Here is a 10,591-nt window from a genome sequence, read left to right as displayed (position 1 = left end):
GTTCAAGTCATTATCCCTCACCCCTTCACTCTTCACTCACTCTTCCCATTTTTCCCCTTCTCTTGATGCGACTTTGCGTACTGGGCGCCAGATGGCGATTTTAGACCAGTTATCAAAGAGTTTTGCGCGCAGCACATACAAAACCGCAACAATATTCTTAAATTTAGAGTCAAAATTTTTCTGTGTGCTGCAGATCTTTTAATATCACATTATTTTTGGCTTTTTTCAGAGAATTCAGGGAATATCAACTTGACTTCAGGATCTTCAAGATCAAATTTTACTCCATCATCAACGGTTTTGAACTCTGTATCAACCTTCGTATCATGCACTACAAGCTCTGTGCCATCTGCTGAAATATTTGTACTGCCAACACCAGCCTCATCATCATCATCGTCAAGTTCGTCGCCACCAATGTCTGAAGGAATGCTACATCGTGAAAATGAACGTGAAAATTCACAAAGGGGAGAGGGTGAGTAGAAAGTTCACAGCAAAATAGAATTGATAGAAATACTATCTTTATTTTTTTCAATTTTATTTGCAGGGAATGATGATATTACAGCTAATCATAATGACCAGTTGGTTGAGGTTCTGGGTAGGGAAAAATCGTTTAATAAAAAATTCAGCGTGACCCAATTAGGAGTGAAATTTCGAATTCAAAGACCCAGTGCACAGTGGGGCCGCTCCATACAAAAAGTGGCCAAAACCCCAGCTCTGTGGTGAAAAGGTCATATATAGCTAATTTGGGGTCCCTGATTCCAATTCTGATACCAAAAATTGAAAAATCATAGGGGAAAGGCGGGTAAACTTACATAGAACCAGTAAACACCAACAAAATATATTTTGTAAGGCATACGGTTAGAGATAGAGATTTGGGACCTTCCGGGCACCCCCCCATAAGTCTACTCTGGGATTATTAATATGGTCCTCATTTAACCCCCACCCCTCCCCCACCCACCAAAATTATGTTTTTTATGATATCTCGAAAACGTGCAGTGCGATTGTCTTCATTTTTGGATATGTTTTAGAGATTAAACAGGCGGACATCTTCTCCATATACGAACATCCCGTTGAATCATTCCTGATAACGGATTTTCAAGGTCAAAAGTTATAAAGGATCTAGAAAGCGCATTTATCAAGCGAATGGAGTCATGTTTGGGGTCGTTGGAAAGGTCTCGAAATTTCCGACAAAACTGAACCGGTTCCAATCGGTTTTAAACCGGTAATGAACCGGTTCATAACCGATAACTAATTTTTATACGAAATTCAATTACATTACTCCAAAAACTATTTTGTGGGATCTTTTGAGTGATTTATGAACCAGTTCAAATCGATTGTAATCCAGTAAAAATTGAAAACACTTTGAAGATATAAATAAAAACTCTAAGAAATACATATTTTATTTTATATGCTCGAATACTATAGTACGATGATTTTAGCCATAAGTTGAAGTCTTATGGCGTCTACACACTAGAAGCAATTTTCGTCAAAAAGTGCATTTTTTAATTTTGACGTTAAAAAGGTGTTTATAAACAATTTATGTGTGAATAAGGAATCCGGAGTAAAATATGTAAAATATGTGTGAAAGTCCCACGTTATAAGGTTTTATGTCATGGGGTTTGAAAATTACGCTATGTAAGTTCTTTGTATTTTTTGGGCATAAATAACTTCAAATTCAAATTCAAATTCAAAGCTGTAACGTATTGCCACCTCTTTTGTTCTGTTTCTTCTCCTCAAGAGTCTGCTTTTAGAATATCCATAGTACAATTAAACCATTTATCCATGTGTGGTAGTTTTCTACGTCACATGTGTGTGAAAGAGTGAATAAATACTAAAAACAAAGAAATTAATTTTTGATTTTCCTTTTCAATATATTTTTTGATTTAGGTTCTTATTAAATCTTGCACGTCTTCTGGGAGTACATTTTCTGTCTTTTTCTTCTCCATTTGGTGATAGCGATAGTGGGAGATTACAGGATCTGACCCAACAATTAAACCATTAATCAGATCCTGGTTTGCGGCCGTCCTACAATATAAAATGGTATTTTATTATGCAATAAATATAATTTTAAAAAGATGAGAACCACAGAAACATAAAAATTTTTAAAGTTAGTACTGCTTGACACAACTTTTCGATTTTTTGGAACTTAATCAATAAAAAGAAACTTGAATTTGATTTATTTATGATAAAACATTTTCAATGATACAAAAAATGGGTGTCAGGTAGTGATAAAAGCAAGTTTAAATTTTGTCGATCCGTGAAAATTTAAATGGCTCATGCTTCATTTTCTTTGTGAACGAATAATTTTTTTTCTGCGGCCCTCATTCTTCTATTTTTTTTCTAAGTTCATTTTTTCGTTTTAAAACTTTAATAAAATATTCAGAAATTTCTAAAATTCACATTTTAATTTTTTTCAATTTCCTAAATTATAATTTACAAAGTAGAATGACATATCTTTCAGTAAAAAATTAACTTATTTTAGTCAGATTACTTTAAATCTTTATTTTTTTTGAATTCAGAAATGAGATTTTCTGCACAAAAAAATTTTCCCTCTTTTTCTCTGACTTGTCACACAAAACTGGGAATAGCAACAAAACGAAGAGTCAAAATGAGTTCAAACCTTCAGAAGATGTTAGGAAGACTATTACCGAGAATATTATTGTTCTTTTAAATAAATAAAAACTATATTGTCGTTGTAAATGTAATTTTTGTGATGCTACCCTGCAGTGACTCTTAATCATTAGAGTGTTAAATATACTATTAATTGTTTAATTATTGGCGAAACGTTCTAAGATTGAAGGCTCTATGTATGCTTCATAATTTTTCGGCTACATAATGATCCTTCCTATTAATTTATCTTTTATAGTTGGATGCTAGTCTCTAAAAAATGTCTTTTTCTCACTACTATCAAAAGTAAATCGTAAAAAGTGAAAAGTGTGAGATTTGACTTTATAAATGAATCAGGATCGAAAATGAAATCATTGAGGATAACTACAACTGGAGAATACTACGTTGAATCTTAAATAGTATAAACTAAGGATCTCTTTGTTTAATGGAATATTACAAAAAAAATCAATTTTGAGTAACCATGTGCTTTTTATAGACCATGCGTTTTTCTTAACTATATTTTTTTATAACTTTACAACTACATTAATATTATAAAAATAAACTAACAAATATAAACATATTTTTTACTATTGGATTAAAATGATTTTATTCATATACCTCGAATATTTGCGAGTATTATTTCTTCTAATCCGGTACACTTCTTTGTTGAGAGCTTCCTGCGGTTCTTCAGACAAATGCCCGATAGGAAATTGGCTCTTCGCAATGACCTGGTGTCCATGAAACAGGACTTTGTGAAGAGTAGGAGGCATTTTATACCATCCATACTCTTTCACATATATTTCTGCGGTTTTCATGGCATATCTTTCGAATTTTCCTGGGTCCAGAAGTTTCCCACTGGATATTGCCAAGAGCAAATTCCGCAATCGTGTAATGAGCTCTTCTTTGATGCCAGTGATCTCAGAAGAAACCTGAGGATTGGTGTTTTAAACATGAATGTGAAAAATACTTCTACAGATGATTTATTTATTTAAAAAATATATTTTTTATATTATTCTCCAACAATCTACGAGATTGTCGATTTAAGATATAAGATTAATACAAGAGTTTTGAAACTACAACAGGTCTTCAATGTCAATAATTCACTTGTTTAAAAAACAGTAGACTCCCTCAAATTCTAGTATTTGGGACTGAACTGTCACCCGAATTAAAGAGAAATTTGGGCGTCAAATTGTATGAAATGCAACGTTTTTTTGTTCTTCTGCAAACTCATATTATGTTTCCGTACTCATATTCATAGTAAATTTCATGAAAACCACTTAATAATGCAAAATCACATCATAACTGAGACAAAACATGGCAAATTTAAGTGAATTTGCTTCATTCGAAAACTTGATAAATGTCGATAAGCATTTTTTAAATTTTAACTACTGCCCGAATTAAAAAGTATTCTGATTTTACAAGAGCCGAATCGGCGAGAGTTTACTGTAATGAAACAAGAAAATAGAAAGCGAGTGATAATCCTAACCGGCTTATGTGGTGAGATTCTTAACGTGAGCTAACTCGGAATGCTTACAAATTCGATTTAGAGCTGAAGATAGGGGACGCCATTCAGTGATCTTGAATCAAGTTTTCGTAAAATTTTAGAAATTTCGTATTTAAACCGAAATATCAAGGATTTGGATTGAAAAAATCATTGTTTTTACACTAAAACGACAAAATTGATTTGAGTCAGTATCACAGAAATAGAAAAGCCCTGAAGCATAGAGGAAGTGTGGCACAAGAAGGGAGCGGACCAAGAGCAAGCGAATATCTGAATAGCGGATAGTGGACCAAGAGAAAAGCGACTCTACGAAGGGTGTAAGGAGCGAAATTAAACTTGCGGCAAATTTCTGAGACATGATCATGCCAAGTAACAGTGTCCTTAAAAATGACATCAAGATTACGAGTATGATTTAATACAGGAATAGGCTCGTCGGAGAGTAAAACAGGGCTGGGGGAGGGCTTAGTTTGTCTGTTTCCAATTAACAGGAAGAGGAACTTTTTGGGATTAAGAACCAATCAATTAGCAACAGCCTAGTTATTTACCAAGGACAAACTGTTATTAATAGCAGCAAAAGCTGAAGCAGGAGCTTGAGGATCACCAGAATAATAAATCTGAAGATCATCAGCATAAAGGTGATGCTGTACATGCGGTATTTGAAACGGAAGATCATTAATGAAATCTCACAAGTATTATGCTTTCTTTTTACCTGTGGATTAGCAAAGAACCGCCTAGCGGTATTTCCATCATTAGAATTGGCCGATCCTGGTCTTGGCTTATCCACATGCAGCCCCAACTGTTCAAAAAATTCCTGCTGGATGCGAAGTTTTGTTGCTTTAAACTCATCCTCATGATGTCTTTTGAAGTATTTTTTAAAGGAGAGCCTGTAGGCGACATGTAAAATGACTTCGAATGTTCGTATCCAGCAGTGAAGTGGACTAAGGCCAAAGTTCAAATGTGAATCAATCGGGGTGAGGTTTTGGATGTCCCTGAACTTGTGGAATTGAGCCGTACTGGCCCCACACACATAGCAGTGTTTATTGGACGGAGTAGATGTTATTATGTTCAAAACTTTCACATCAGCCATTATTGTAAACATCATCCGATGCTTAATAGTGATGTGAAAATTTTGAGCATCAAGTGAAGTTGGCTGTAAGTTTTCTATTGCCACCATCATTCGCTCATACTCTTGTTGGACCACCGTTGAATTTTCTTTGACATACTGGATGCGTATAGGTCGACACCACTTTGGGGACGCAGGCAGGGGGTTCTGCCAGATCTCTGGGCCATCACTGCACGCTGACATCTTTAACGGTACAGCAGAGGTCATGAATATTGCGGAGTCGCTTGAAGTTGGATCTAAAAACTTCTGCTTGTATTCACTCATTCCTGTTGCTCCATCGCATCCCCACTTCCAAAATAATTGGAGGTCGTGTTGGCCTAGTCCACTTATATCACTAACTTCCACAATTCTTCTGGCAGTGTGATCCAATAGCATTTGTAAGTCCAAGAGACACTCGGTCTCCGAAACACTACTGCTGCTTTGTGGAAGATAGCACAGCTTTTTAGCTTCTTGAATTTTTTTGTATGGTGGATAGATCGACTTGGCAGGTTCGTAAAAGATGTTGTAAGAGTGCCTCGTCATCTTCGCTTCTACATATCTGGCCAAGGCCTCACTTTTAGAGAGTGGCCTGGCCTCAAACCCCGACTGTTTTGTCAATTTCCCCTCTACTCGTGCACGCATATTTGCTGAGAACTGCAATTCTTCTGAACTGTAGTTTATTCTCAACTCTTGTGTTTTCCTCCTTTTGCTTCGGAGGGAGGATTCTTCAAATGGCACTGATGGCCGGCCTCCTGCAGAATTATAAATATTTATACATTTTTATTAAGTAAAGATGTTCCCTGCATTGTAGGGTTAAATTTGGGGGAGAGGGAGCGCATGAAACGGGAGAGGGTAAAAACAAAAAAAAATACTTTTGAGATAATGTCATTTGAGGTGGAGTCACCGAAGACCGGAAGTTGATATCTCTTACCGTTTGAATTTTATATGGGTCAAAAGACTGAAAAAATCGGTTTGCTTAAATTGATAGATAAACTAATCTGTAAGAATATACGAAGAAGAATTTTAAAACCCAATTCGAAGTACTTTCTAAGATACAGAGATGGAAGCAAAGTAGTGCCGAGTAGGTTTACAAACCCTTGATCGAACATCGAAGACTTTAACCCTTCAAGGACGAGACACTTTTTACGGACCTAAAATCAACAATAAAAATGAAACTGGTGTACATAATCAATGATAAGTCTTACATCTAACCTAGGAATGTCCAATAGAGTCTGAATCGGTGTATTTTTTGCACCTACGAGCGATAAGCACAAAAATAGCCCAAAAATTTAAATCATTTATATAACAATACTAATCAATAATAATTTTCACTTTAATGAAAAATATTACGTGTGAGGCTTGTAGTTTCTTTTTCCGAAACGGTTTTGCTTAAAAAAAATTAGAAGTATAAAAAATAAATAAAATCAATTATGAATTTGAGAATTTTAAAAAAATCGTCATTTTTGAGCTTAAATATTTTTAAGACATAATGCAAAAATATAATTCGAGATAATAATATTAGGTGAGATTCTTAACAATCTCACCTACTATAATCCTAACAAAATTTCATGTCGTCCGATCGACCTCAAATTTGGCCAAAATGTGTTCCGCCACTTCCTGATTCCGAATATATATGTGGCTAAGTTACGTTCCCGGCCGGCCGGCCGGCCGGCCGCTCTTTGGAGCTTAATAGCTCCTAAACTAAAAAAGATGTCGACTTGCGGTTTTCGGCAAAGGTTATATATCGGGTGAAAATTGCAACTTGGTGCATAGACCCCCCACCCCCCACCCCTCCTTCCGCCATTTTGAAGACCCCCCTTTTTTGTTTTCTCAATAGCTCCGCCCCTATGGCATTCAGCGTACTCAAGTTTTAGTATGTTATAGCTGGGCCTTAGAGCTTTCCATCAATACCAAACTTAAGGTCCCCCGACCCCCCTGACCCGAGCTATAAGGGTCCAAAAAAAATTTCTTAAAATGGCCATAACTCCGGTTCTAATTGTCAGAATTTAAAAAGTGAGGGCTTTTTGGAAAGCTCTCGTGAAATGCCACTTCCCCTTCTAACATCGCAAGTTCATAAAACCACGGCTAGGGGCGTTAGTATTAAAAAGAAAATTTTTAAATCTTAAAAGTTAAATAACTCAAAAATTCCATTGTGCATCGGGCTGAAAATTTAGTATGTTGTAGCCGTTGATTATACCTATCAAACAAAAAAAAACCTTAAGTCGATCTAAAACCCTTGACCCGAGCTATAAGGGGTCAAAGTTCGAACATTGACCGGCCTCTATCTCCGGTTCTAATTAACATAGCGACCTAAATTTTACCTTTTTGGTTTCGTATCGATGAGCACTTTCAGATGGAAGTTCAAAAAGTCACCACAGGTGGCGCTGTGATAGCATCAAAATTCATCGAAATTCAAAGACATTTTTCCCAAAAACGGCATTGTGCAAGTTAATGAAATTTTAGTATGTTGTAGTCCAGTTTAGGACGTTTCCAAAATGGTGCGTATGTGCGCTGTGGTTTCAATAGAACCGGAGATATGAGGGGTCAAAGTTCACAAAATTCAAAAAATCATATCTCCGGTTCTATGTGACCGATTTTGATGAATGAGGGCTTAAACGAAAGATCTCACCAAATGCTACAACTTTCTAGAATATTTGAACTTCGTGGGACCAACACCAGGGGCGCCACAGTCGAAAAACCAATTTCAATATCACATAACCTCAATTATCTCGACTGTCGCTGAACCGATTTTGATTATTACTTCGACATAATTGTAGAGCACATTTGTCTCTACATTTCATCCATACATCATTTTCCACTCAGACTACGCTATCACTCCGATTTTGCCGTTTAAGTGTGAAAAAATTGATTTTTCCCATAATAACGCTTTGAAATTGAAATCACTCAGATGCCAATTTGACTGCCTCTACTCCACCGAGACACTTAAAATAGGGGTTTAAATGGAAAGTCCCACAAAATACAACAATTCTTTGATATAGTTGAAGTTCAACAAATGACTACTTGGGGCACTCTGGATGAAAAAACGAGTTAAGAAACAAAAAATCTCGCTTATCTTGGCTTCTGAGTAATCGATGAGTTCAAGTTCTACGGCAAAATTATAGAGAACATTCTGGTCTACATTTCACCCATATAACACTTTTCTGTCAGTTCATCCAAATCCTTGATATTTTGGTTTAAATACAAAATTTGTATAATTTCACGAATTTGATTCAAGATAACTGAATGGCGTCTCCCTACTTCAGCATCAAATCGAATTTGCATGCACTCCGAGTTAGCTCACGTTAAGAATCTCACCTACATAAGCCGGTTAGGATTATCTGTCCCTTTTCTTTTAGATAGGGTCATTAAAGACCTGAAATCGATTTCCCTTTAGGTTTAGGCTTCAAAATGGTGACAAGTTGAAATATAGGAGAGATAGTGACAAAATTTATCAAATTTAAAATTAAAAAACAACTCGATACTTTCCAAAATAGGAGAGACGCAGGCTTTAAATTTTTACCAATAACCTTCTTAATCTTACGATTTATAAGTTATTCAAGTAAGGAATATAGGAAAAAATTGAAATCTTCAGTCTTATTATTGGAATGTATTCCATATAGAAAAACTCAATATTGATATACTTAACTAAAGCCTATTTCTTGTTGGAAAAAATGTCCTTCGACAAAGTTTTAGAGGAGTAAATGTCCTATTAGAATATGTCAGTTTGGTTTTTTTCATTTGTGAGAGCAGTATATTACAAATTATCCAATATCTGACAAAATTTTTTCAAGAAGTTTTGAAAAATTTCTACAAAATTTACTTTTTAGAAAATGGCTTAAAAACCATATTTTTTCAAAATATAGAAAAATAGTTTTCAGAAAAATATTCAGAAATATTTGGAATAATCTTATAAGAATATTCTTATTATAAATCGAATAAGTTTTCTGTGTGCTCAAGCATTTTGACAAATTTTACCTTAGACTCCCCTAAACTGCTCTGTCTTTAAATTTAGGCAATACAATTTCAAGACGATTGGACACTTCTTTTCTCTGTCTAATATTTTTTTTAGAAAATTTATTTGGTGCATATCAGTTTAATATCGATTTAAATTTGTCTATATATTATTATAACAACAGCCTAAAATTGAAAATCTATCAATTAGAAAGTATTTTTTAAGAAATATTAGCCTTAAATATAAATGAAGCCAGAATAGTTAAGGGTTGAAAAAAATCGGATAACAAAAACTGCTTTCTCGTCGAGTTCGAGCAATTAAAATTGTAGCATTTTGAGTCAGGTCAGGAAACTACAAAATAATTTTATAAAGTACTATATGCAATAATTTTTTTTACCTTTGTCAACGACATTACTGTCAATCTCCTCTGAAGAACAGAACTTTATAGTTGATTGCAACCAAACGGCGTTGTCCCTCTTAAAAATTTCCGGGTGCCTGTGAGCGGCAGCCCACCTCCTCTCAAATTGCTTCCACAAACGTCCCACTAGCTTCTTATTATCATCCTTTAATTCTCCATTTAACATGGTGCTCACAAATTTTTCAATTTCATACTTCTTGTTCTTGAATGGGATGCTCGCGACAGCCTCAAAAATATCCTCAATCTTCAATTCAAAGTCTATTTTTTCACAGTGAAAGGAAATTTGTTAAGAGAAGGCTATAAAAGGATAAACATTACCTTTACCTTTTGTCTCCATATTCATTGAAAACACTTCAAAGAATCACATAAAACAAACCACTTTATCAACTGTTGAAGAATACACCTCAAGAAACAAAAAAATGACTTAAGAGCATTAAATAATTTTCTAAACCTATTGCGATTTAGTAGCAATTTTTAGATTATTAGTTGAAAATTTGAAATAGATAGTAAATAGTGAGAATTTATTACGAGAGTCGTCAATCAGAGCAAATGACACTCAAATCATCCAATTTCTTCTCAGGAAAAAATTCCTGTTCTACCCAGAATCGAACTGGAGATCTCTCGTTAACTGCAGGAATTTTTTCTAGTCTCTCCTGAGAAGAAATTGGATGATTTGAGTGTCATTTGCTCTGATTGACGACTCTCTCTATATAGTAGATAGGTCATTTTTGCCATATGCACTGAAGAAAATAGCGAAGAAAAACTCGCGAGGTATATTAATATACCTATAATATTAGGTTAATTAATATATAATTATAAAGTAGTGTTAATCTCCAATAGTATCAATAGTAATTTTATTTACACTATAAACTTCTGTGGTGTCTCCAATAACTCCAATAATGTAATCATTTCTTTATTGTTGAACTAACATTGTATGGTTTTACAGTATTTTCGAAGATAAATGGTCTTTTTTATACCAATAACCAACGTTATATTTTTAACATAAAAAATTGT

General features: G+C 34.7%; 1 protein-coding gene across 1 annotated transcript; it reads right to left on the bottom strand.

The window, feature by feature from the left end:
• Positions 1–1,508: 1,508 nt before the first annotated feature.
• Positions 1,509–9,594, bottom strand: LOC129808882 (uncharacterized). Its single transcript, XM_055858786.1, has 3 exons — positions 9,557–9,594; positions 3,223–3,533; positions 1,509–2,022 (listed from the first exon to the last, which is right to left on the bottom strand). The coding sequence occupies exons 1-3, from the start codon at positions 9,569–9,571 to the stop codon at positions 1,881–1,883; spliced, it is 468 nt and encodes a 155-aa protein (XP_055714761.1). The 5' UTR covers positions 9,572–9,594; the 3' UTR covers positions 1,509–1,880.
• Between the last annotated feature and the right edge of the window lie 997 nt (positions 9,595–10,591).

Source organism: Phlebotomus papatasi, unplaced genomic scaffold (assembly GCF_024763615.1).
Source record: "Phlebotomus papatasi isolate M1 unplaced genomic scaffold, Ppap_2.1 HiC_scaffold_157, whole genome shotgun sequence".
Taxonomy (NCBI): domain Eukaryota; kingdom Metazoa; phylum Arthropoda; class Insecta; order Diptera; family Psychodidae; genus Phlebotomus; species Phlebotomus papatasi.
Note: the sequence above shows the minus strand (reverse complement) of the source record. Positions and strands in the feature narration are given on the sequence as shown.

Excerpts from the sequence above, each read along its gene's own strand:
- LOC129808882 (XM_055858786.1), bottom strand. Across the intron at positions 2,023-3,222 it reads AATACTCGCAAATATTCGAG|GACGGCCGCAAACCAGGATC; the intron begins GTATATGAATAA and ends TTTATATTGTAG.